The 26536-nt window shown below is 45.0% G+C and overlaps 1 protein-coding gene across 3 annotated transcripts; it reads left to right on the top strand.

Moving 5' to 3' along the window:
- The first annotated feature begins 166 nt into the window (after positions 1 to 166).
- LOC104338348 (transcription factor AP-2-beta) lies at positions 167 to 26536 on the top strand. 3 transcript variants are annotated; one of them, XM_009944382.2, is made up of 8 exons: positions 200 to 247; positions 4868 to 5326; positions 10588 to 10648; positions 12736 to 12750; positions 18554 to 18773; positions 21382 to 21500; positions 24066 to 24207; positions 26236 to 26536. In XM_009944382.2, the coding sequence occupies exons 1-8, from the start codon at positions 200 to 202 to the stop codon at positions 26534 to 26536; spliced, it is 1365 nt and encodes a 454-aa protein (XP_009942684.1). The 3 variants fall into 3 exon arrangements, with proteins under 3 accessions (XP_009942683.1, XP_009942684.1, XP_009942685.1); XM_009944383.2 differs by lacking the exon at positions 200 to 247 and adding an exon at positions 3581 to 3607; XM_009944381.2 differs by lacking the exon at positions 12736 to 12750 and having other exon boundaries at positions 167 to 247.

Raw genomic sequence — 26536 nt, forward strand, 5'->3', positions numbered from 1 at the left:
ACTATCCGATTGAGGTAGACTTCTGCAGCCTATTGTTTCAGACAACAGATATAAGTTGCAATGGAAGAGGAACGTCGGATTTGGTGTCTGTCCCCCATTTCCAATTATAGATGGATCATTACAGACAGAGAAGTACTGAGAATCCAGACATCTGCTCTTCACATGAATGCACTCACCTCCTAGAGAACAGCCTGCCATCATGCTCTGGAAACTGGTTGAAAATGTCAAGTATGAAGATATCTATGAGGTGAGTATATAATATGCATATGGGTAAGAGAGTATATATATATTTAAATATACATCTAGTATATAGATACAGGCATGACTATATAATACATATATAGCTCTACTTATACAAATAGGCAGATACAGAGACGCATACACCAACACACACAAGTACAGAGACGGGAAACCAAAAGTAAATGCTTAAATGCTTATTTATTTGCATATTTGTATTCAGCATGCCAAGTCCTAAACTTTTTTTTTTTTCATGGAAAAGCTGTTTGATGCGATTTAAAACATCAAAGAAAGGATCTGGGGGTTGGAACGAGGCAACTTAAAGGCAAGAGTTTGATTGTTTAGACCCTGAATTAAATATAATTCGATTAAATATGGACAAATGTCGAGAGGAAAAAAAAGCTGAAAATAGAAGAGAAACACAATCTGGTATTCAGGGACTGGAGACATTTCTTTCTTTTATTTTTTATTTTGCAATTCCAAGCCAAGCTCAACCTGAATTTGGATTTTTTTTTCTTTTCTTGTTCTCACGATCGGATTCTTTTTTTATTGCTTTTTGTACCTGTATACCGACAAATAAGATGTGTACGTATACATATACTCGCATTAACTAAGCGGCACATACAGTCTTGCATGTGCGTGAGTACACGCACCCGAGGAGACACATTCAAAGGCAGCTCCGCGTAGCGCGCGGAACACGAAAAGTTCTGCGCTTTATTCGGACCTCCTGGTTATTTTTGAGATCAAAAAGCGGACCGAGGGGGGAAGGAGGGAGGGGGGGGATCACAGCCTAAACGCCGTGAAACCTTTCTTAATTTTGCATGGTTTCCTGATCCCGGATCCTTCCCAAACGGGCTCCGCGAATTCATTGCTTGTAAGTTACCCAGCGCGCTGGATTTGCTCCGAAACGGGAAGAGAAGATGTTTAAGCAAAGGCGCTCTGCAATGTTACAAATTTCTTAATAATTTTTTCAATTCATTTTTTAATTTGGGGAAGGCATTTTGCACGGCGACCGCGGAGGAGACCGGGGTTTGGGGGGGGGGGGGGTGTGTCAGTACTTTCGCAAGGGTGCAATCCCCCAGCTCCAGCGCGGGTTCTGAGCCGTGGGCAGGCGGCCGGGCCGAGCCCGGGGAACGGTCGGGGGCCGGGCAGGGGCCGGGTGGGAGCCGGGCAGGTCCCGGGGAGCGGGCGGGGGCCGGGAGCGCTCCCCGGGGCAGCGCCGTCGGGGCAGCGCCGGAGCCAGCCCCGTCGCGCCGCCCGCAGCCCTCCCCTCCGGCAGCGCCTTCGCACTTGCGGCGGGGGGGAAAAACTCCCGAGGAAAGCGGAGAAAGGGGCAGAGGGAGGGCACAGCTCCGGCCGGGGAAGGGACGGGGTGGAGGGAAGCGGGGAGGGTGTCCGCCATCCCACGGGAGAAAGGTCTGCTCTCCCAGGAGCTGCTGTCAGGCGAATTACCGACCGGCATCACGCAGGGCGAGCACAGCTCGGCATGCGGCTGTCCGTGTGTCCCTGTGTCCGTGTGTCCCGCCGGCGATCCCCAGCCCGCTGAGCCCACGCTGCTTTTTCCTTCCCGTCCCCAGGCACAGCCCGGCCATTGTCCCTGCCCGCAGCAGCGGGCGACAGAACATCTCCCCTCCCTGGACAGAGAGGTCGGGGAATGTCGGGCATTTCGGTCTGGGGTTTGCTTTTTTTCCCTACCCTCCTTTTAAAGGGTTTTTTTAAGCCGCTGTGCATTTTACGGACACCCGTGTTTCTCGATGCCCGTGGGAGAGAAGCGCAGTTGGGGAACGTCGGGTGGGATCTGGCTGTGGGCAGGGTTACCCTAACTCGGGGGTGAGCTCCGGATCGTTTTGCAACGTGTAGCCTTTCAAAAAAAAAAAAAAAAAAAAATTGTTGTTGATTCTTTTTAAGAGCTGAAGCCCGCTAGATTCATTAAAAAAAAAAAAAAAAAAGCGAGTTTCCCTCTCTTCTTCCCGATATATAATTAACAACACGGTGTAGCGGCGTCTCAGCCACTTCAGCTGAATCTGTTCTTAAAACAAAAGTGTGTGTGTGTGTGTGTGTGCGGGGGGGGGGGGGGGGGGAGCTGCTCTGGGAAGTGTGAGTCTGTTTAGGCAGGAACGCAAGTTGAACTTTAACAGAAATGGCAGACAGTCCAGTTGAACGGGTTCCTGCAACATCAAAAAGGTTTTCTATTGCCCCTGGCTTTGCCTCGAAACCATAAATTTACTGTCCTTTAAAATTCACTGCATACATTTTACATTTGGGTGAAAACCGGCAGATATATGTACACACGTATTTATTTTTTTTCGTATCAGGCGGGAGGAACAGCATTCAGCAAAAAAGTGGAGCCCAACTTATAGCAGATTCAAGTATTTATTTGCCTATTGTGAATAAATACGATCTGTAACGTGCACCAGAAGGGCTTAATCTCCGCTGCAAATACACATACGTTATAGTGACTGCGCATTTCTTCTTCCATTTCTTAAAAAAAAAAAAAAAGGGATTAGAAAAGCCTCTTTTTCCTCATTATTTGTTTAAGAACAAAAACTCCAAGAACAAAAGCACCAAAGGCAATCAATTCCTCGAATTAAGAATGTATAATTAACTGTAAAAAAAAAAAAAGGAAATATGTTTTTTTCTCTTCTTCTTGCCTCTAGCGCTGCTCCATCTCACTCCCTTGCTCCAGCTCCGCAGTGTCTCCTTTCCGCGTCTTCCTCCTCTCGAGTTAATTGAAGTTCTGCCTCTTCCTTGCTAAACTTTTTCCCCCTCTCCCTCTCCCCAAACTCTGCCTCTGCCAGCCCCCCTCGTCTGATTACATCTAGTAATTCTCCACTGAATGAACGTCATTTACAATAGTAGGGGAGCTCTCGAGCTGGCTGCCAGCTTCACGCTCCATTTGGTCCTGCATTCTCCCTTTAAAGTAGTCGTGTAATATTAATAGTCATGAATATCAATTATTATGAGGCGGCGTAGGGAAGGAAAGGGAGGAAGGGGTAGCGGAGCAGTCTGAGCCTAGCCTTGGGTTGAAGAGGATTGTATCTGGGAGCTCAAAGGAGGAAAAAAAAAAAAAGGGGGGGGGGGAAACCAGAGAGGGAGGGGTAAATCATATATGTAGATAGAGGTTTCCAGGCTCGATTTTGGGGGCATTGGTCTTGTTGGGTATTTTTTTTCTTTTTTTTTTTTCTTTTTTTTTTTTTTGATGGATAGACTTCGAAATATCTCAAGCTGTTCTCCTGTGTCCAACACGTCCCTTTGCAGATCTCCTTGATATTTCTCCCTCCAATTATTAGTATTATCACCATTATTTTATTTTTAGCTATTACAAGACTTTTTTTATTTCCAGATGTTAGTCCACACCTATTCCGCCATGGTGAGTTTGGATCCATGTTGTACTAGAATTGCATGTTCTCTCTCTCTCTCTCGATCTGTTGTCTCTCTCTCTCCCCTCTCTCTCTCTTTTTAAACGCCTTTGGCTTGGTAATTTAGCACAATAATTGGAGGAGGCTTGCAGCTGCTTCTCCCTTTTTGCATTGTGTGTTCTCAATTTGAGCTAGGGGAGTTTGGGGGGGGAGAGCAGGGGCAAAAATAAACTTTTTTCCCTTTTTTTTTTTTTTTTTTGGTAACCATGTGTGCCATTGCTTGTGGGGGTTTGAGCTCCACGTTGTGGAATAGATGTTTTTCTAGTTTACTTTAGCCTCGCAGCTTCAGTGCGGTGGAGTTGGACAAAACTCCTCTCCCACCTTTTTCCCTGAAGCCTCCACATGCACCCCCCCCCCACGTCCCCCCACACACCCCAAAGACTTTTCATTACAATTAATCCCCACCTCTTTCTCCTGAATATAATATTGGAAAAGGAGACAAAAGACATTGGAAGTTGCTCCAGAAATCATAGCGACTGGATTTGTTCAATACCGATGTTTCATTTTTACTTTATTTAAATTTTTTTCTTTTTTTTTTTTTTTGAAGGGGTGATCTCTATACGAAGCCAAGCCCCCCCCCCCCCCCCCCCCCCGTGTTTTCGGTTTTTTGTTGATGTTTTGGGTTTTTTTCAAGTCCTTTCTTGGACACTTTCTTCACTGGGGAGCCCTCCGAGAAGAGCAACTTTCTTTTTGGTCTTTTCCACGTGAAGATGGGTTGGTGATTTTGAGTTTCAGAACTTCAGCAGTGGGAATAAACCGATGTTTGAAAACTTTAGGCAGGACGGGGGGTGGGTTGTTTGCAAGGATGGGTGGTTTCAGGAGGGTGGTTTTTTTCCTTTCTTATTTTATTTGGGGGGGCTGCTGGAGGGGGAATCGCATTACCGGACTGAAGTCACAGATCATACACGCATATAAAGCGCCAGTCCTACGGTTTTAATTATGATATTTAGCATTTCTTCCCTCACCCCCCACACCCTTCCCCTGCTTGATAGTTCTTGGGAATAGACACGATTTAAGTGTGAAACGCTGGAACATTTCTAACCCACGGCGGGGAAGGGGGCACATCCCAAGCCTAGTTTACAATTGTTTACATTTTTGTTTTATTTTATTTTGGGGTGGGTTTGTGCTCCTTTTACTTTTTTTTTTTTGTTTTGTTTTCCCTCCCTAAAAGGTCCTCTTTTTTTGTCGTTTTTATTTCATTCCCCTTGTAGGACCGGCATGATGGAGTGCCCAGCCACAGTTCCAGGCTGTCCCAGCTGGGATCCGTCTCCCAGGGACCCTACTCCAGCGCTCCTCCGCTCTCCCACACCCCATCCTCGGATTTCCAACCGCCTTATTTCCCACCCCCCTACCAGCCTCTTCCTTACCACCAAAGCCAGGACCCTTACTCCCATGTCAATGACCCCTACTCCCTAAACCCCCTGCATCAACCCCAGCAGCACCCCTGGGGACAGAGGCAGAGGCAAGAGGTGGGATCAGAAACCGGGTCACTGCTGCCACAGCCTCGGGCCGCCCTGCCCCAGCTCTCGGGACTGGACCCCAGGCGGGACTACCACTCAGTAAGGAGGCCAGACGTCCTCCTGCACTCAGCTCACCATGGCCTTGACTCCGGCATGGGGGACAGCCTTTCCCTGCACGGCATCGGACACCCAGGGATGGAGGAGGTCCAGGTAAGGCACCGCGGTTCTTTCTCCTGGGCTATGCAGACGCCTTCCAGGCTGGAGCCCTCATCCCTCGGCTAGAAACGGTGGCTGAGGGTTTTACAGCAATATCCTTTTTCCGCACTGGGATTATAACTGTCATGCTCCCCCTCCCTGGCCTTTTCTTTCTCTTTTATATATTTTTTTTAAAGAGAACTTCTTTCCTCGCTGTCACGCACAGGCTGTGCTGTGCAAACCCTCCCCTACATAGCAAGCCGGCAGAGTGCCGGGGGAAGGCAGGCACGTTGCTCGAAATATTCCACGTGTTTCAAAAGCTGGCAGAGTTTAAGCCTGGCTTTTCAAATTCCAGTTATTTCCCATGCAATCTCAGCTCTCCCCCCCCCGCGACCCTCCAACCAATTTCCTGCAGCTCAGGGATTTTGATGAAACTGTCAAATCACTACGTTTTTCATCAGGGAGGGAGGGAAAACAGAAGCAAAACCCAAACCGAAAGCAATAACTGGTGACGAGGAACAAGCCCCCACCCCTCTTTTTTTTTTTTTTTTTTTTTTTTTTTTTTGAGTGTAGTCGGTAGGGTAACACTGTTTTAAAATAGTTTTATTCCTGCGTTTGGATAACAAAGGAGTTTCACCGGGCTCAAAGCACAGTATTTCCCAGCCTTCTCCCATCCCACGCGAAACTCATCATCACGTGTTATTTCCTAAAACCAGAAAGTCCCTTAACAGCTTCGGCGCTGGGGTGCTCTGCACCTTCCTGGAGGAGGGCATGGCCAGCCGGTGGGGACCCCCAAGCCGGAGGCTGGAGCCTCCGGGGGCCAGGTCCTGCATTAGGTTTTATTAGTCCGGATGTGGGGGTTCCCCTCTATTTCTTTTTTTCAGTTTATATATCATATATACACTGAATATATATATATTTAAACTTTGAATAGATACAGATACGGATGATTGGATGAAATACGGACTTATAGTTACAAAGGGAAAAAGGAAGAAGAAAAGAGGAGGCTGAGAAGAAAAGAAATAGCCGTGAAAAAGGATCCTGCTGAACATTAGAGCGGCAGAGAAGCGGTGGGGGGGAGCTGGCTTGAGGCTTGTCTTCAGGCTTCAGGGGGAAATCTCCGAGCTTTGCTGGGGCGAGTTGGTCTAGGAATAGAAAGGTTTTTCAGGATGGAATTGCTCCTGCCTCTGAGCTCAGTGGCCGTCGGGTCGCTGGTTTCTGCGGGTTTCCAAGCTGGTTTTGAGACCCGGGGGCAGCCCCCGGCCCCCACGGGCGCTATGCGCAGGTCTCGTCTCGCACTCCTGGCTCAGCCAAACCGGCTGGCAGGTCAAGGCGAGTTTTACCTCTGTGCATGCAGGAAGGCGATCCCTCTCCTTCTCTCCGCAACCCATAGGCGTTAACTATTGCTTGTGCTTTGGTATTCACACTTTCCCCAAAGGAAAGCCGGTAATTGTTTTGCTCTTGTGAGAGAAAAGGAGAAAGGGAGAAAGAGAGAGAGAAAGAGACAAAGGGAAAAAGAGAGAGAGAGAGAAAGAAAGAGAGAAAGAGAGAGAAAGAGAAAGAAAGAGAGAAAGAGAGAGAAAGAGAAAGAGAAAGAGAAAGAGACAGAGAGAGAGAAAGAGACAGAAAGAGAGAGAAAGAGAGACAGAAAGAGAGAAAGACAGAAAGAGAGAGAGAGAAAGAGAGAGAAAGAGGTAAAGAGAGAGAAAGAGAGAGAAAGAGGTAAAGAGAAAGAGGTAAAGAGAGAGAGAAAAAGAGAGAGAGAAAGAAAAAGACAGGAAGGAAGGAAGGAAGGAAGGAAGGAGAAGGAAGGAGAAGGAAAGAGAAGGAAAGAGAAGGAAAGATTTGCTCAGCTCAAATAAAACATTTCTCCCTCCTTTTTCCAATAAAACATCCATTCTGCGGGAAGGGCACAGCACTGGCGGAAGGTGCCTCCCCCCACGGCTCTGAGCGCTGCGCCCCGCGGCCACTCGCTCGCCCGGGAGGGCCGGGGATGGAACGAGATGGGCTGGGCTGGGGCAGACGAGGCTGTGGGACAGCCTGGGGTTCTTGTTCTGGGGTGCTGAGGAGGCGGGAAACGAAACAGGCCCTTTATTTCTAAAAGTTTGATCTCAGGCTGGGGGAGGAGGGGAAGAGGGAGAAGAGGGTGTCCCCAGCAGAAACACGTGGAGGAAGAGGTGTCCAACTGCAAGTTAACACAGGCAGGAGGGAAAGCAGTCCAGTACTCGCTCCTGCCTTTCAACGTTTTCTATTCTCGTCCCCCCAGTAGCGACAGATGAAGTTGGGCAGTTTTCCACCCTGACTTTTAGTACGGATTTGTTCTAGATTCAAGGAATCCTCTCTAGCTACAAGGATTCCTGTTTAGGCGACATATACTTATTGTCCTGCAACACTAGAGAGAATCTCCAGAAAGGCTCCCAAAGGGTTCTTTTTTTTTCTTTTTTTGGTAGTCAAAAAAGCTGAACCGCGATCTAAGTATATAGTTGGATAAAAATGTGTCTATTTGCTTTAGCTTTTGCGCATCTGATCAAACACGCGTCATGAGAATGGGTTGAGCTGACAAGGGAGGACGAGACAGCGAAAGAGTGCGTGACAGAAAGAAACAGTGGTTATTTCATAAACACCAAATCCAGGCCGTGTGTGAGCCGTTGTCCAGGGGTAGAATTTAGCAATTGTAACACGAGAGCGTTCAGTTATTGTGAGCAGGACGTATTGTATTGCTATTGCTGCCCTTTTCGAGAGGAAACTTCAATCTGCCATTTACAGCCCTCAGACAGGGAACAGAGAAGCCAAGATCTACTTATTGAAAAAAAATTGGCATCATCTAATAGGGGCTCTGAAAAATACCATTGCAACCCCAGGTTTTTTGCGTTGTGTTTTTTTTCTTCCCCTCCCCCGGCTAGGCAAGGATAGGGTTTTACTAGTAAAAGACAGGATAAATAAAATATACCGGGAGAAATCTTGGTTCTTTAGACTCTTTAAAGGAAAACAAAAAGAAGAGTCTTCAGGGTTTTTTTCTCAGCTGTATCCCTAGCTGTGGAATAACGTGGATAAACACGGTGTACAGGAAGCTATCAGATTATTGGAGGAGGGGAGGGAGGAGAATCTTCCCCTCCAGATTTTCAAAGTGTAGCTGGAAACTCCTCACCTTTCCCCACCCTGCTCACACACCTCCACTCCTCCTCCTCAGTCACTCCCTCACCCCGCCGTCGCCGCTCCTATGTGCTAGCTAGAGACACGGAAAGTTAAGTTGCACCAAAACACCCAAGTCTCTTATAAAGTAACCCCTGGTATCACTTTTAACTAAAGAAGTCTAGTAATTAAAAGTCTGAGTTGTTTTTCCACGTTTCCGCATGCAGTCCTAATTAAATCTTTACGATCCTCTCTGTGACTATTAACTGCCAGCATGCTGAGCGAATATCCTGTACAAAAACCCAGCAGGAGGGCGTAATTAGATAGAAAATCAGACAGGAGTCTTCTCATTAACTACAACAACTAACCCACGTTGCTGATGGAGCGAGCGGAGTGCGCGCACACACATAAAGCGCGCGCACAGCCCTCGACTCCAGAGGTAAGGTGAGATAAGGAGGGGGATAAAAAAAAAGAAAAAAAAAAAAAGAAAACCAAGAAAAGGAAAGATGGCGTTTCATATTTATCTCCAGTTCTGTGCCACGGAGGTGCACCACGCTGCATTCCAGCAGGCTGCAGGATTTGCTCATCATCCTTCTTCGGGAGCTGCTCAGGGAAAGGAGGGAACACTTTGTAATTTTATTTTGTGCCCTTTAGGTATGTAGCCTATTGATTAAGAGAGAGAGACACAGCCATGCACAAACACCCAGCGTAAGGAGCAGCCGTGCGCGCTCGTTTGAGTGTGGGTTGAAGGAAAACGAAAGGCAAGACTTCAAGAAAATATTGTTCTGTCACATTTTGGGGAGATGTAATTTTCTCCTAAATCATATTCCCGCTTGAACGTCTCTGCTGAGCAGAGCGAGAGCAGGAGAGAAGAGCTGGATCCGGATCAGCTGAGCCTTTCGGTGTAGCAAAGATAAAATTAAAATAGTAGGGAAGAAAATAATTACTTTGCTGCAAAGATGTATTTCCTTTTCAGGGAAAAATGTGACAAGTCCCCAAATATGCAGTAAGCCGGAAAAACCCAAACCCTAAATAATAATAAGAAAAATAAAATAATAAACCCAAGAAACCCACGGGTCCTCCCTTTCTCTAAAACCCAGAATTTACCCTGAAACGGAACCTGTCGTAATTCTGCAATAAATTGCTCTTATGATACCTCTTGTTTTTGGATTTTGCTGTGCCGACCGCAGTTTCCGCGGTAATTTTTGTTTGTTTGTTTGTTTGCTTGATCTGTTTTTGTATATCCCGCTTTCGTGTTGCGAAATGAAACCCAGTATTTGCTCTTGCCCTCTGTGCCCGCCTTTGTTCTCTTCCCTGCTAAAGAAGTTAATTCCATAAGAACAGGTGTGCTCCTCAGCGGGCTGGGAGGAAAGAAAAAAATGGAAAAAAAAGGGGGGGGGAAAGGCTTTGAAAAGGAGATCATGGGGAGGCTTCTCCTAGGCAATCCATTTAATAGTTCATACTTCTGATAATGTGTGTTCCCGCTCCCTCCCTCCCCGTCCCCATGAATTCAGGGCATGGAAGCAACCTCGGGAGCTGTAAATCTCTGCTTCTGCCCTGCGCGATGTGGGCGCTGCGCTGCACTCGGGATTGCTCAGGCTTTAATTAAAAGTCCATAATGTAAACTATTCTATATAAAAAGTAAATGGCCCTTGAATTATTAAGATGTAACAGGGTTAAACAAACAAAACAGAAACAAAAAAAAAAAGGGGGGGGGAGGGGGGAGGGAGGAAAAGGGAGGGAGAATTTAAGTTGTCCTTAATCGTGTTCATTTATGTCGTGCAATAGATCTTGCAGATGTTGCCAAATTGCCAGATTTTCAAAGGGAGAAATATAAAGCTTTCTCGAATGCAAAGAAGTCTATGTGATAACTACGTTTTATAAGATAACAAAACAAGCATTGCACCCCATATGCTTCACACCTCTTTTTTTATTAGAAGACTATATAATTTGTAGAATTTAATTTCCTTGTCGATTTGGGGGAATAATAATAACAATAATAATAGTAAAAAAAAAAATCCCTCTTCCCCTAGTGAATTAATATAAATGGAAATAACAGAAACTCCAGTTTGCAATGACATGATTTATGTACGCGATTCTTTAATATCCAGTCAATTTGAATAGTGATGTTTTTATATCCACAGTCAGTTGAAGATGCCAATAACAGCGGTATGAACTTATTGGACCAGTCTGTCATTAAAAAAGGTATGGATTATTCCAACAAGCTAGACAAACTTTTACTGTGTAGCAATATCTTCATGATATATTTTTACTTTGGGGCAATTAATTTATGCGGGGAGCAGGCATACATGGCAGCAAGATGAATAGTTGATTGGATTCGGAGATAGAGTGAAGGGAGAAGGAGAGGTATGTGAAAGGAAAAGTTGATAACCCCTCCTCCCCCGTCTTGCCAAAGGTTTAATTACACAAACGGTCTCTAACGGAGCACCCCATGCTCAAGCGCAGTTTCCAAGGGCCCCCTCCTCTTCCTCACCCCCTCCCCCCGAAAGTCCTTGATGGGGACCCCTTAGCTTTTAATGGGGAAGGGGGTTGATTCCCTTTGGGGCTTGAATGCATTTCCCTGGCGAATCCAACGTGAAGGGGAGAGAAACAAACGCCTAGGGAAAGACAGCCCCGATTTCTTTCCCCCCTTCCTTCAAGAATCCCCCCCTTCCCCATGCCCATTTTTAAAATCTTTCTACATATGCGCTCATGATTTAGTGTAACTGCAGAATCACCCCATACTGTTAAAGGGAATGTGATATTAACAAATGTTTGCAGTCTCTTGTACAGCTGTAAGCAAAATAATTAACTAATTAAACTAATTAAATGTAATTACAATAACTCATTTTGGGCGTATTGCAGCTGCTTAATTTTTTTACATTTCTCTGACAGTCACTGGAAGATGCTTGGCGATTAGTGTTGTGTTATGCTGATAGACATTAAACAGATCACACACTGCAAATGTAGGGAAAGCTATCTTTAATTATCTAAGGAGTTTCTATTTCTAGATTCAATTTTAAGTACCAGAGATGAGTCTTAGAAATGCTGTCCCTTATGCTTACTATCAACAGCTCTTATCTCCAGGACCTTATTACTTGTCAAAAGCGCACAAATACTTTAATAGGTATGATCTTCTAGAAGGTAAAGCAAAATAACAGGGAGGGTGTTTATTTAAAATATCTTCAAGGCAGCATGAGGTCCTTCCGCGTTTTGTGTTTGTTTTCTTGCTTTATTTTTTTTTTTTAATTTAAATCCTCACCTACAGTCTCCCTCTCTCACACACATAAGACCATCTTCTTGGTATTTCAGGGTGGACAGATGAAAATCGAAAGCCCATTTTGCAGCTTCGTTTATGACCACCGGTTGAAAAGTCGAAGGTGTTTTCGAGAAACAGAAAAATACCTACCTTAAAAAAAATAGTTATTTCTCCTATTTTGGTTCAGTTTGAATGTTTAGTAGGTTTTGTGCTCAGGGTCTGTAACTTGGTGGCTTTTTGTTGTATTCTTCCGCGTTTTTTCTCACTGTCCTCCCCTCTCCTCCCCTCCCCACCCCCTCTTGACACCTCATACACGATGTTTCATCTTGGGTGTATTTGATTAGTTGGTGCTTGATTAGTGGTCGAGAGACTCCTTTCTAACGTTGCTCCGTGCATTTTCCTATCACAATATGTTTTTTTCCTCAGAACGCTCTTCTGTTGGTCACTCACTTAGATATACTCTTTTTTTACCTCCTCTCCGCCTCTCTCTGTGTCTCTCCTTCCTTCAGATGACGAGCACAGCAGAGACATTTAATGTGTGTGCGGAGTGGTGCAGTTAGATAGCGAGTAAGCACTGAAATGTGAATGTCCATAATTCTATGTATTAGGTGTAGGTTTAGGTGTGCTTATTGTGTATGGGCATTGCAACGGCCCCAGCTCGAGCAGCTGCCGCGTAGAGAGACCCAGTCCCTCATAGATGGGATTACATCTGCCTATTTGCAGCCACGAGAAGGGATACTCCGGGTTTATCCGTGGTGAACAGGATACGTGTGCACTTTGGAAACTAGGTTGCTAAAAACGATCCTGAGATTCATCTGCAGCTGTTTTAGAGTCACTGTAGGGGGATTTTCTTCCTTGGACGTAATGCTGAGCTCTAAGAAACTTTCCAGAATAAAGCAATACTGCGAGTTTCTTTTTGCACAGCGAGTTTCCTGGGCGCTGAGGAAGAGAAATGAGCAATAAATAGCGGTCGCGTTTGTGACAGACAATATTTAATAAAGAAGAGAGAAGGAGCAACACAGGGAGGCTTGAGTACCAATTTCGCTTCGTTCCCTGCGGTCTGTAGCTGTGAGGATGTGCTCTGAAGTAAGAGTAAGTTATTTAAACTCTGTAAGTCCTTATCGCAGGCGGATGACATGGATAGACAGGCAGAGGGGTATTGACTGATTTTTGTGCAGTGGAGCGCTCCCCGCGATACATATTTGCTAGACGAAGGCTGGAGGAGGTCTGCTTCACCAAAACCTAGTGTAGTGCCTAAAATGCTTTAATTACAAGGTAGTAGGAAAAGCATGATGTGAACTTGAATTCTTAATTACATCATCCGGACTGTAAGTGTCGGTTTCTTCATGGTCCTTGAGGCCTGCACAGGGAATTCTCTATCTATGCAAAAAGATTGCCAAAAATATTAAGGAAATTATATAGGGATTCACACCCGGCTATCGATTCATCTCGCGCATCGATCCCGCACAACAGATTACACATACACAGTCTCTCGTTATGTTTGCTATCTGAGCTTACTTGACATTTCTGAAGTAATTTAGTTAAGAGGAAATGAGTTGTTCCCAGTAGAGAGAGCAAACGAGTGGAGTGAAGGTAGCCAGCGTGATAAATGGCTCTTTCATTTGGAGATCTCCAGAGCTCGTTTAAGGCTAATTTTCTGTATTAGCCCCCTTTGAGCTATTAATGCAATAGGCAGGGACCGTGGCCCCTCATCTCTTAGCTGCCCCATTAGAGCGAGCATTAAGCTACCAAGCCTGAACTCTACTGTGGTGGTGGTGGTGAAATAATGAAAGGTGCTTTTTAAACTCTCCTAATCTAAAGTGGCAGAGGGTGGTTAATACGATTTGAAGGGGGCTGGTCAATGAACAATCAATAAACTAATAATGAGAAGGATGCGGTACATTAACAGTCTAAAAATCCAACGAGACATTAAAAAATCATCGTTAACTCCTAGTTCCATTAAGATTTGGTGGAAGTGGGAGGGAGGGAGCCAGATAAATCATCAAGATGATAATAATCACCAAGAGCATTAATACCGGATAGAACTCGGCTTCGAGAGTTTACCGGCTTCGTGTTTTGAGGCCTTTCCCTCGACTTCTGTTGAAACGAAGGGAAGGTTTTCCGTGTGTCAGGAATAAAAGATCAGGTCCCTTTGTCAGCTGCTCATCTGAAATTTGCTTGGCACCGTCTATGGCCAAAGAAAGTGTCGTCTTGCAAACTCTGGCCCGGCCCGAGTCCCAAGTTAAATTTTTGTGACTCTGGGGCACAGTCAGTGACCTTAAAATTATCCTGACATATTTATTTACTTTCAGCTGTTTCTGACGATCTTCTACAACACTCACACCTGATTTAGCGCTAAAGGCCATTTTATCCCGAACACCTTAACTCATTTTCTCCTTGTAAACACGCTCTGCTGTTCATACTGTTTTAAAGCAGCAGACGAAAGGAGGTGTCTTAACTTTTTTTTTTTTTTTAACTCTTAATAGTACAGCATAAGATTCCTCCGCACCCCGTCTTGAAGTATCCGGATAAATGATTAACTGAAAATCACTCTGGCCTCAGCTTTTCAGGTGATAGATCTGGGAATCGCAGATGTTGCTTCGCTGCCTCTGAGTTTCGTGCTTTTTTCCGAATTACCATTGGGATCTTATGATCCCCTCTAACTGAATGCAAGGCGATTTCGAGGGAATGCTTTTCCCTTTGAAATTTATTGCCAGTTTTCAGGGGAAAGGGACTGCGGTGGAGGAGAGGGAGGAGGAAGAGAAGGAGATGGGAGGGACAGGAGGGACTTGAACACACACTTCAAGTGTTTATTCATTGAAATTAAAATAAGAATGGGGGTCTTTTAGTGGCTTTAGTGGCAATGGGTAAGACGCTGACCCCGGGCTTTCTAGGTTTGCCTACAAAGTCGGACTAAATTATCATTAACATCAAAGTCCTGTTCTAATGGATAAGGAACTTTTTACTCTTTTCAGACTCAGTAGGCAGATAAAAATGTTTGAAGGCAGTTCGATAGCTCATTAATAATAAGGTTGTCCGTAACGTTTATTAGGAAGAAATATAAGAAATATTTCTTCTGATTAATTGATTGTTTGACTGATCGACTATCATATTCTTCACTAGGGTTATTGCTACGATATCCATAGCTTAAAACCTCATTATTCAGCTCTTATCAAGACAGAATTCTACCTTTTAATTATTTTTCGTGTTTCTGAAGTGCCCTTTTATTTCCATTTCCTCTTGTCCGTGGACACTTGTGTCCATTTTCACGCATTTTTAGAGAGCAACCCAACAGAGCACCACCACCACCACGAGGGGAAAAAAAAAAAAAAAAAACAAAAAAAAAACAGACCCAAACCCTGAGACTTAATGTATGCACAGAAAATTGTAAACATGTAAAGAACTGAAAGCTTCACGCTGAGTTTCGCCATGCTCCATTTCCCCACCATTTCCTGCTGTCGTTTTAAAGCGATCTCACTCATCTAGAGATCCCGTTTGCAGGAACAGTATGCTTATAATTACTAACAAATCAAGCGGCTACTGTTGCTCTCCCGGTTTATTGATAAGCGGAAGAGAAATGGAAGGGGGAGAAATGACAAAGAGGCTGAAAGTAACCACAGGAGGAGAAAAAGAGAAAGAAAGTGAGAAGGGGATAAAAAAGGAGAAAGGGGGTAAAAAAGAGAAATGAGAGAAGGAGAAGTAAAGAAAGCAAAATAAAGAGAGAAGGCAGAGATTTTGACAGGGAAAACTATGTATTTGTGAGTGCTCACACATACACAGCAAACAGACTTTGGGAGTGAAAGAAAATCGAATAGTTTCTGCTGGTGATAACAGGAACTCAATGGGATAAAGTTAAAGCAGAAGGGTCGGAGACACTGCGTGTAGAAGTGCGTGTTATTCTCTATTATTTCAGCAGTTATGGCAATCCCTAACCAACTGGGAAAGTTGACATGGACTGGAAATACACTATATATTACAGTTTATTTACATACACGCAGGGCGTTGACACCTGCAGTTGCACACACGGACGCGTACATCGCTTCGCCCACTAAAATATCCACATCGTAATATCTCTGGTAATGTCTGGGCCGTATCTGAAAAGCTATAGCCGTGATAAACATATAGATACGATATAGATAGAGATAATTCATTCCATGGCAAACACTTTTTTTGAGGCAGCATTAGGTAATTTACAGAAGATATAGAGTCTAGATAGAACACATCTCTCTGAAGCTATGAAATTGCAATAGATATGCTTACACCGCCTGGTAAGCTTCTAAAATGGGTTTAGAGTTATTAGGCTCCAACTGCTGGGTATGTTCCTACGGTCCTTTTCGGGGAGGTGGTGGTAGGAGCAAAAGCTGAGAAGCTTTCAGCATAGCTGGGAAGGGAGCCAGCCTGCTTCCCAAAAGCAATTTGCGAGAAAAAAAAATACCGAGCACGTGAAAATCCATATTTCAAAGGTTAACTAATGTAATGAGTGCTCCAAAAGGCCAAACCGAGTGGGGTGAGGCACATTTAAGCATTGCACGGGTCCCTCTCTCCTTAGTGAGTTTGGACTAAGATCAGATGGTGGAATTGCTGCCTCTTGTTTAATTTCTCAGTTCACTGGACAGTGACCTGATAAACTGTTCACTAAATATAGCCACTGTATAGGTGTACTCAGACCACTGAGCCCGTGTGTTTGTCCAGAGAAAGAAATGCCAATCGTGAAAATCCTTCTGGTGACAGAGTCTTAGTTCTTTTTTCTTTTTTCTCTAAATTTTTCTTGATGTTTCACTGGAATGACGTTGCAGAACATCGTGAATGGAATCAGTTACATACCTATGTATAGCGGGGGGAAGAGAGACTTTTTTTAAATTTTTGTCTGTCAGTACTACTTCTGATACCCCAAATGAGTCTTTTCCTATAGAATCAATGGCAAAAATAATCCTATTAATAGGAAAAAAAGCAAGAGCGGGCCTCTGACTCTTTTATAACTGTTTCTGTGCCATTCTCAAACTATTTGAAACCGCCTTTATGAGCTGCATAAAGTGCCTAACTAAAAATAATAGAGAAATAAGAATCCATTTCACTTTCCGATTCCCTGAAGTAAAGCCACTCAAAATAATTTGTTTATACTGGAGACTATATACAAGGGATATGAAGCAATATGTATATCTAAAATCGACATGCCTTTTGGTTTTTAGCTGTTATAGAGCTTTTATTGTGGGGGTCTGGTCTGGCAGTAGGAAATGATCCGTAATAAAAACAGTGAAACACGGTTGTGTCTATTCTATACACTGAGGTTATAAAATTGGCAATTGCCCAGTAGTTAGCACTTGGTAATATATTAGGATACCCGATCTTATTGTTTAGCAGCTCCAGACGACTTAAATATCCCCTCAACCCTAATGGCTTGATTCTCCAGATATGTTGCAAATAAACAGGGTTTTTATGACTTAACTGACATGTATTATAACCACCTAAATAGCTGGCATATGTGCATAATAGAACCCTATTATTTGCCGGATTGGTTTTGCAATTGATTGAGTGGAAATGGGAGACTGTGAAGTAGTATCTGCTTTGCGAGGGTGTGTAATCAATTAGTCTTCTCCTCTGAAACATGCCCGGGCTCTGCCACCAGCAACCCCCCGGTTTCAGAGTATATTTTCTATAAGGAAAGGCGTGTTGCTGTGATTCCGAGAGGAAGCAGCAGTAGCAGCTGTCAGCTCTTATTAACTCCTGCATAAAACATACCTTAAGTACGGTTTGTTATCAATTACTTGCAGAAATGAAACAACTGGGAAAATGTAGCGAGGCTTCCTATAAATTAAAGTGATTGGTTGATTGATTAGAGCACCTGCGGTAAATCATAACAGTTACACACAATTATGAGCGGGCTATTTAAGTTCATTTGTAAACAAAATTCATGACACAGGGGAATTGCTTTCATTTTTAGTTTAACCAGGTTTTTTTTGTTGTTTATTTCTGAGTGTGTCTGGTTGATATTACAGGAATTTGTTCCTTCTGATCGCCTTGGTTACTCTTAAAATAGCCTCACTAGTTTCTCAGAGAAAAGAGATATTTTGTTTCATCGTAGACCGAATAACACGTTTCAATTTTGCTTAGTTTCACTTTATTGTTCTGTTTTGATTTTTTTGCCCATAACTTCCTTTAAATATGTGTTACAGTAACTAGATCAGCTTTATTTAGAGGCAAGAGAGTTCCCACTACTTCACGGACAGCACAGTACGATCAAGGTGGTGAACGCCATGGTTAGACCAGATTTTTTTTCATTTTTTCTGACGTCCATTGTTCTGAAGGAAAATACTCATTTTAGTTCATAAACCAGACGTACTAAAAACACAAAGCAATAACAGTGCTGTCTTCTGGTCGCTGTATCCTCCAGCCTTGATACTTGTTTAAGACAGTAACTCCCTGCGTCTAGTGAATTTATTCCTGGCTCAGCTTAGCAGTAATGGAAACATTAGCAAAAAAAAGTAAATGTTCCTCTTTTTTTTCCCCTCCAGAAAGGCGCTGTCCGTTGTACAAAAGGCATCGGGGGGCTCTGGGTGTGACACAGGCTCAAACCCGAAAGTTGCCAGGTGCTTGCCAATATGTACTTTATTTCCCAATGATCAAACCCTGCATAGAGGCTGTACTGCACCACCCTTCTCTCCATCCATCATTCATGGAGCAGTTTCCTAGAGGTTGGGGGAGCAGCACCCTTTAGGTTGCTGGAGGTAGCCAGAGATTCAAAATTCCCTTTCATTTTGCTGTTCTGTGCATGTCAAAGAGACTGTGGTTATCCTGTGCTCCTTCGTGGCATAACGGTTTCTTTCTCCCCTCTTCCCCTTTTCTTTCTCCAGTTCCGGTTCCTCCAAAATCTGTTACTTCTTTGATGATGAATAAAGATGGCTTCCTGGGTGGAATTTCAGTCAATACCGGAGAGGTGTTTTGCTCTGTACCTGGCCGCTTGTCTTTGCTTAGTTCCACTTCAAAGTATAAAGTAACTGTGGGAGAAGTTCAAAGACGTCTTTCTCCTCCAGAGTGTCTGAATGCATCCCTCCTAGGAGGAGTACTTAGAAGGTAAGAGGCTGGGGCGAGCGTGTGAGCATGTCCATGTGTGAGCATCCAATGATGCACCAGAAATCTGGTCAACGGTAAAGATGTTTTCAAATATGCATTGATCTTATTGTTATAGCACGTGTGTGTAATGTTCAGGATAAAGTGAAAATATGCTATATTCAGACATTGACATGAGTATATGGAGACTAGAGAAAGATTTGGCCTTGTGCAATTTCTATAGAGTAATTCCAGAATGAAGGAACTGAGGCGAGGTTTTCACTCTTCAACGTGAAGACACTTTCTATCTTTTCTCCCTCTCCTCACACTTCCCTCTTAGAAAATGGACAAAATAAAATGCCATGATGGCCATGTTGCAGTTAGGTGTTGCAGGAAGAACGGGATGTATTTCAGGACCTGATGTATTTCTAGGTATTTCCTAGATAAATCCATGAGGCTTCCTCTATAAGTCTGTAACGTTAACGCAATAAACAGTTGTCACACAGGACATTATTGAAATTCGTAGGGGATTAATACGCAACCTGTAAGGCAGATAAGTACCTGACTAAAGAAAAGCCATCAACAGATAGCTTTGAAAGTCAGGAACTTAGTGCTTCATCTAGAGAAAGTTGCTACAGGAATCAATCACGGCTGCTCTTGAGGCCTTTGCTGTTTAACATTCGAGCAAATCACCCACTAATGACCCGGTGGATTTTGCGAAAGACCTCATAATAGTTGGAAGTATTGGTACCAAGGAAAATGAGGAGCAAGTGATAGCTTGGAGGCCTGGTTGCTACTCCATCACAACAAGCGAGAGATTGTGCATTTAGGTACCAGAAAGAAGAATTTAAGCTCTGAGTTCATCAGCTGGAAAGACTAACAGGAGAAAGGCCTTTGTAAGGACCGTGAATTGTCAGTATGAGTTGTCTGTAGGAAAGGTAAGCCAAGGTTCTATCTCCAGTCAGAACAGGGAAGAAGTCAAGATATGGTAGGAGGTACCAGCTCACTCCAGCCAGTGGAAAGCTGAGAGGGGAGACATCATTTTCTACTTGAGGTGTACGCCAGACTAGAAAACAAACCATAACTTTGAGACAGAAAAAAAATCAAAGAATTTGGCCCTGAATAAATTTCAGATCATGCTTAAAAGTTGCTAATTTTAGAAAAGGAATTATCTTGCCAACTCCTGTAGCCGCAATTCGGCAACATTGACTCTGAGGTGTTTTAAAATGAAGTCGTTGTATAGGGGTTTTGGGTGGATCTTTTTGGTTATGGGTTTTTTGGGGTTGTTTTCCCCCATGCAAAAAACTCTGTGACGATGTTAGGGGCTCCAGCTCCGTGTCTGGAGAGGAGGGGGGAAGTCGTGCTACGTGCAGCCAGTCACCCAAAAACACATGTGAGAATGAGGGTCTCCTGAAATAGATACTGTTCCACGTGAATGTCTGTAATCAATGTTTAGCTGTGATCCTTGCCAGTGAGAGCAGCAGAAATTTTTACTTACAGATGCTAACCCGCCTGCTCATTCTGTACAGCTACAATTGGAGCAGGGAGAACATCTGAGAGAGACACTGTAGAAAATACAATTACCAAGGTAAAGAAACACCATTATTGAACTTCAGTGGATTTCTGGAGATGGCCCAAGCCGTAATCATTGGCTGCTGCTGACTTCAGTTCCTATCTTGAATCTAAGAGCAGATGAAATACAGAAAGCTGCTCTTCTGCAATTCTGCCATCTAGCCCTATTTACTTTGATGTAAAATAGTGGGAAGCCAGTCTGGCTTCTCTGTCGTTTCTGGTTGCCTTTCGCTAAGTGTGACTGCTAATTCTTAAACAAATTTAAAGTAAATAACAAAGAGATATTTGGGATGGTCTCTGATCATCGGTCCCAAAACTCTCCCTGATTTAGCAGATGGCAAGCTTTCATGCCTGGGGGTTTACATATGCATAGGAGTCCGAACAATAGCTCTGCATTTCCCACCTATAGCTCACTCCTCCTTTTAGCGTCCTTATCAGCAACCTCCGACTGATATTCAGACCTTCCTCCAGGCACTCCATTCCCTCTGTCTAACGCACCCTGCCTTCAGGTGAGCTCTTCCTCTCAGCGTCGCCTTTCCGCACAAGAACACACTCACACACATGCACGAAAAGTTTTAATAAAAGTCTTTCTCCTTTTCTGTTTATCCACAGACACACACATTCTCCCTTTGAGCCTTTTCTTTCAGAATCCCTCCTCCCCCCCGTTCTTCTTCCCATTCTGGTTCTTGCTTGGAATAACCGAGGATATAATGCTCCTCCTCTATCCTTTCTGCCCATCTCCTCACTCCATCTTAATACGAGTTAGTGTCATACAGTAGGAACCCATTTGCTCTCTAGATCAGAACCTTATCCATTAATTATTGCTCTCTGGCATTATTTGATTTCCCTGGAGAAAACAGGGAGAAAAGTGGGTTCATCCCCGCTTCCACCGCTGGGAGAAATGAAGCAAATCTCAGCAAACCCGAGCAGAAATCAACACAGCCAAAGTCCTTAACGCCGCGTTGAAACCCTCCCAGGCTCCCCTGACTGCACAGCCTAAAACTTTTCTTCCAGGAACACTGCGGGGTTAATCACGATGTTAATCTCTTTGCAATTCTAGAGCCAAATCGAAAAACGGGGGGAGATCTTTGCGAGAAAGGCTAGAAAAAATCGGTTTGAATTTACCAGCCGGCAGGCGTAAGGCCGCAAATGTCACTTTACTCACCTCCCTGGTGGAAGGTAAGCCGAGGGTCGCAGCTCCCTTCACACCCCTGCCTGCTCCGAACTCGGGTCTGATATTTTACGAACCAAAAAAAAAAACAAAAAACAAACCCTCCCTCAGCTTCGGGGTCAGGTGGGAAAACCTTGCGGAGGTGAAATTCAGGGCGGGTTAGGGTGAACACCGGCACAGTGAAGGATCCCGTCCCCAAAAATGAAGTCACTGGCCGGAGGGTCGTTGATCCCTCTTGGTGGCACGAATGAGGGTGTGTGGGTGTGTGTGTGTCTGGGATTCTGCAGGGCAGTCCCATTCCTCACTCCTATTAATTTCCAGCCTGTGCTCTCTGACTCCACGCCTGCTCCATCGCCCCTCCATTCTTCTCCACTACAGGATGCTCAATGAGGAAAAACCCTAGAGAATTTATTTTTTAAAGAGATCAGAGCAATTTAAGAGTGGCAAAGCACAGTTTACCTTAAGGTGACTAGTACTGAACCAAGAGACCAGCTATTCCTGAGGAAGGAGAGAGGGAAGGGGAGAATGAAGCTTCACCTTATTTCAAGTCAGCTATCGTATTTTTGGTGTTCGGCGTGTCTCTTTGATTCGTTTTTACTGTATTGAAAAGTAAAATTTAGAGCCACGAAGATGTTTAGGGTATGTGCCTATTTATGCTAAGAGAAGATGGACCTTCTCCAAAAAAACGTGACCGGAATAGTATGGGTGCAGTTATGAATTATGTGTATCTGCGTTACACATACGCATCGAGAGGCGTGTAAATAATCCACTTCTCTCTCCTGCGTATAAGTACGCGTAAAAGTTTGTGCTAAATACCAGCTTTTCAACTCTTTTGATTGAGTTATACGAGAGATAAGACCTCGCCGCGCGCGGAGCTGCAGGCAGGCTCGCAAAAAGACGGGGGCTGGTCGAAACGAGCTCCTCCTGGTACCCGCGCGTAGGTTGCGCCGAGTGTGTAAAGCACAGCGCGGCTCACGGGCGTAGGGTCCCGCTATGGGTAGACCTGATGCCTTTAACATCGCGGTCAGCGCAGCTTCGCTCCTGCTGCGGGTGTGAAAACTGGGGCACCCTGCTCCCAGCAAAATCAGACCCTCCCCGAAGCTGGCTCGAGGTTCAAAAGCCTGTGCGGTTGTGTGGTGATGCTAAAAATCCACGTCAAGTACGTAGTAAGGCGTATGTCACCCTCCTCTCCCCTGATTTCTCTACAAACCAACAGTCCACCTCCAGAGAGCTCCCTCTCTTTGGAAGAAGCTGCACCTGCTGGAGATTTATCTTGTTTTCCGCCACCAGCCAGGCTTTAGCGATGTTGTTATTGCATCGCCCAGGGCAGAAACGCTCCGGCCGGGATTACCCGGGGGGACCCTGCCAGGAGTGGGGTGACCGCGGAGGGGACTCCCCGGGCTCCCTCGCCTTCATTAAGAGGTTTGGTGATTAGCGAGGAGCCTTGGAAAGCAGAAGATGAGGTTGGAAAGCAACTCCTGATCTTTAAAAATAAAGGGGTCTTGCAGTTACCAGGCATATCTGGTTTGCGTGTTGGAAATCTTCCCCCTGGTCCCTCAGGCAGTGCTTTAAAGGGTTTAATGCTTTTTTTCTAGAGGGGCTGAGCTATAATCTGGTGGAATCCCCCTAGAGTCTGAGGGTTTGGGCGTGTTTTGGGTTTTTTTTTTTTTTTTGCCGCCCCCCTCCCCCCTTTTCCTCCTTTCTGCAGCTACTGTCTTCTTCTTGTGGCGTGAAGTACATCAGTAGGACTTGGATAACACGAACCTCTGGAGGCAAGAAACCTGAAACCAGGCAGGCAGGAAAAGCGACAATTAGAATTAGAGTTAGAATAATTATTGTTTTTCACAGAAAAGGTTGCAAGGAGTTGCTACCTTTCCATCTGGCAGAGAGGAGCTTCTGTTGCATGACGGGCAGTTAAGAAAGCAGATTAATAATTCCCATTGGCAGTGCCGTTATCTCCATCACCTTACAGATGTGGAGAGAATTGTGATAATGATGCAAGCCCTCTGTCTGTGTATATATAATGTCCCACAAATGATTCACACTAATATTAACTTTATGCCCACATCTGTAAAGCTTTGGACTTTGTGTATTAAAACAGGAATGGTTTCTCTGCTGTAAGGAAAGTCCGGATCCTGCTGTCTTTCAGGATTTAACTTTCCCCTGGCATTTTTTTTTTTTGGCCCAGTTAATTTGGAAGTGGGTGTGTGTGTATGTATGTTCTGTGTGTGTATGCGTGTGTGCTTTTCCCACAGTCCTGCACAACCAGCTCCGTGTGTACCTCCCACCACGAGCGCGTTGTAGCAAAGACAAATCTCATCGGCTGAAAAATCGGTCCGATCAGCTTACTTCTGCCCCCAAAACAGGGCTTGTGGAGGGAAAAGGTATACCTGCAGCCTGTTCCTAAGGTGCAGAGGGTGTTATAAGGTTTCTAAACAGGGCCCGAACGAGCCGGTCTCTCCCGAGGGAGCGGTGGGCAGCAGCCCGGTGCCTCGGCAGGTCGGAGCCAGCCCGGGGAGGGGGGGGGGCCCTGGGGTGGCCGGAGGTGTTAATGCCTCGCTCGTTCCCTCCAGGTGAGGCCGTTCATTTAGCTCGGGATTTTGGGTACATCTGCGAAACGGAGTTCCCAGCCAAAGCTGTTTCTGAGTACCTGAACAGACAGCACACGGACCCCAGCGACCTCCACTCCAGGAAAAACATGCTGCTTGCTACAAAGTGAGTGAGAAGTTAACCCCCCGCGCTCCTTCTGCCTTCCCCCGAGGAAATCCTCTCCCTCCTTAAACCCCTCCTCTGAGCTCGGTTTGAAACCAGACGGAGTTTCCAGACCCCAGATTCTATCGGCCCCGCAGGGAGGAAGGATGCTCGTATCGCCCTCTGGGCAGGGTAGATCCTATAGCTGCTGCGTCCCTCTGCAGTGGGGTTTCTGCCAACACACGCTGTCCCTACAGAGCACGTAGGTGACTGTCCCCCAGCTACCGTACATCGTCTCCAAGCCACCCCCAGTTCAAAAATCTTTATGGAAAGGGGATCAAAAAATCTATATTTTGCTTCCACAGCATGTCTGTCTGTCCCTTCTGCTGCTCACACACACCTGTTTGTCTGCTACCAAAATGCAATGTCTTTTTCATATAGTTTAATACAGAAAAACTTAAAAAAAAAAGCGGGGGGGGGGGGGGGGGGAATCCCCCCCACCATGTTCTGCTAATGATCCTCGGTTTTGTCTCCCCAACCGATCTCTATCCCTTGGAACTTTCTCGGTGGATGTGTTGTGTTGCACGATTTACCCTTGGCTGTGCCTTCCAGGCCACTAACTGGGTCCTTCAAAGCTTGCTCACGTCCTCGGTGGTAGGTGCTTCTGTGTCTCCACACATATCTGTCTATCTGGCAAAAAAAGGCAAAAACAAAAATAATTCCAGCCCAAAGAACTCTCATTTCTTTCATGCTCTGGGAGGTGGCTTGCCTCCGATGACAGTGTAATTTAAAGAAATATATGGAGGGTTGAAAAATCATTTGCTCAAATTTGTCCAGATGTTTTTTAGACGTGATTGGAATTTGATTGCCCTTTTCCGCAGGGTCAGAAGATATTAATGTCCCAGAACTTTAATTGCTCACAGACCCTGCTTTGCTCTTTGAAGATGTAAAATGTTGGACTCATTACTGTTTGTTCTCCAAATTCAAAGTTTCCTCTCTTGCACTTTCTTAATGGATAATACACATAGAAGTAGACCTTTATCTTTTCCCACCCTCTGAAACCTTTAACCCACCGGGAATTTCAGAGAATTTCAGAGGATGAGAGCTGAATGCCATTTTTAAGGGTTCATTCTTTTTCTTTTTTTTTTTTTTCCTTTTTCTTTTCTGGCTCTTTTTTCCTCCAGTCCCTGGGTAGGCATCTGTCTCAAAGAAACTATTCCTTTGGGAAACCCACCAGTCCTCAGGGTTTCTACGTTGCCCAGTTGACTTGAAGGCCTTTTAGACCAGAGCAATGCAACAGAAAGTGAGGGGGAGGAATTAATTATAAAAATAAAAATTGATTTTTCAAAGGTGTGGGCAAACAAACAAGAGTCAGATGTCAACTCTGATGTGTTAATTGGGATGCCACCCCCCAAAATAAAATTGGAAGTGCTAGGGTTGCTCCTCATGCAATGAATAAGCCAGCATGGAGTCCCAAAGTCCTGATCTTTCTTGACAATGTGGCCCAGCTTGAGCAGTCCCAGAGAAGGCTTCTTTTCATCCCTTGCCTGCACCGTGTCCCTGTGTCAACCAGTAGCTCTCAGTGTTTGGTTGTGCTTTCCTCCGGGAACAGCACTGGCGGGAGCTGCTTTGAGCCAAGGTCAGGCCTCCAGGCAGATCAGTGTTTGGAGATCCATGGTTCTTGTCCCTTTCAGCCTGATTATTTTTAGAGGCACCAAGCAGGGATGGGTTTCCACAGTGTTTTAGAAGCATGCTGGTGGCTGTCAGAGAGATTTCTGTCTCCAGACCTGGTGTTATCCTGCAATTGTAGGAACCCCTCTCCTGAAGAACATCCTCTTGAGCAGGAAGTTGCTGGCTTGCCATGGCCAGTCTCCACGCACTGCAGAGGGCGAGGAAGGTGGCCGAAAGGTCCTATCCTGGGTCTTGGGGTCAGTTTTGGCCTGAACCTGCCTCTTTCTTCAACCTTGGTAATCTCAGAAAAGTGTGGGATGAGCCTAACCACTGCTTTTCTCTCTCTCTCTTCCTCTCTTTGCCTTTCTCTTTTCCATGCAGGCAACTTTGTAAAGAATTTACAGATCTCTTGGCCCAGGACAGGACGCCCATTGGAAACAGCCGGCCCACCCCTATTTTGGAACCGGGCATTCAGAGCTGCTTGACTCACTTCAGCCTCATCACTCATGGCTTTGGGGCCCCAGCTATCTGCGCTGCCCTCACGGCCCTTCAGAACTACCTGACTGAAGCTCTCAAAGGCATGGACAAGATGTTCTTGAACAACAACACTGCTAACAGGCACACATCTGGCGAAGGACCAGGTAGTAAAACTGGAGACAAGGAAGAGAAACACAGAAAATGA

Source organism: Opisthocomus hoazin, chromosome 2 (assembly GCF_030867145.1).
Source record: "Opisthocomus hoazin isolate bOpiHoa1 chromosome 2, bOpiHoa1.hap1, whole genome shotgun sequence".
Classification (NCBI taxonomy): Eukaryota; Metazoa; Chordata; class Aves; order Opisthocomiformes; family Opisthocomidae; genus Opisthocomus; species Opisthocomus hoazin.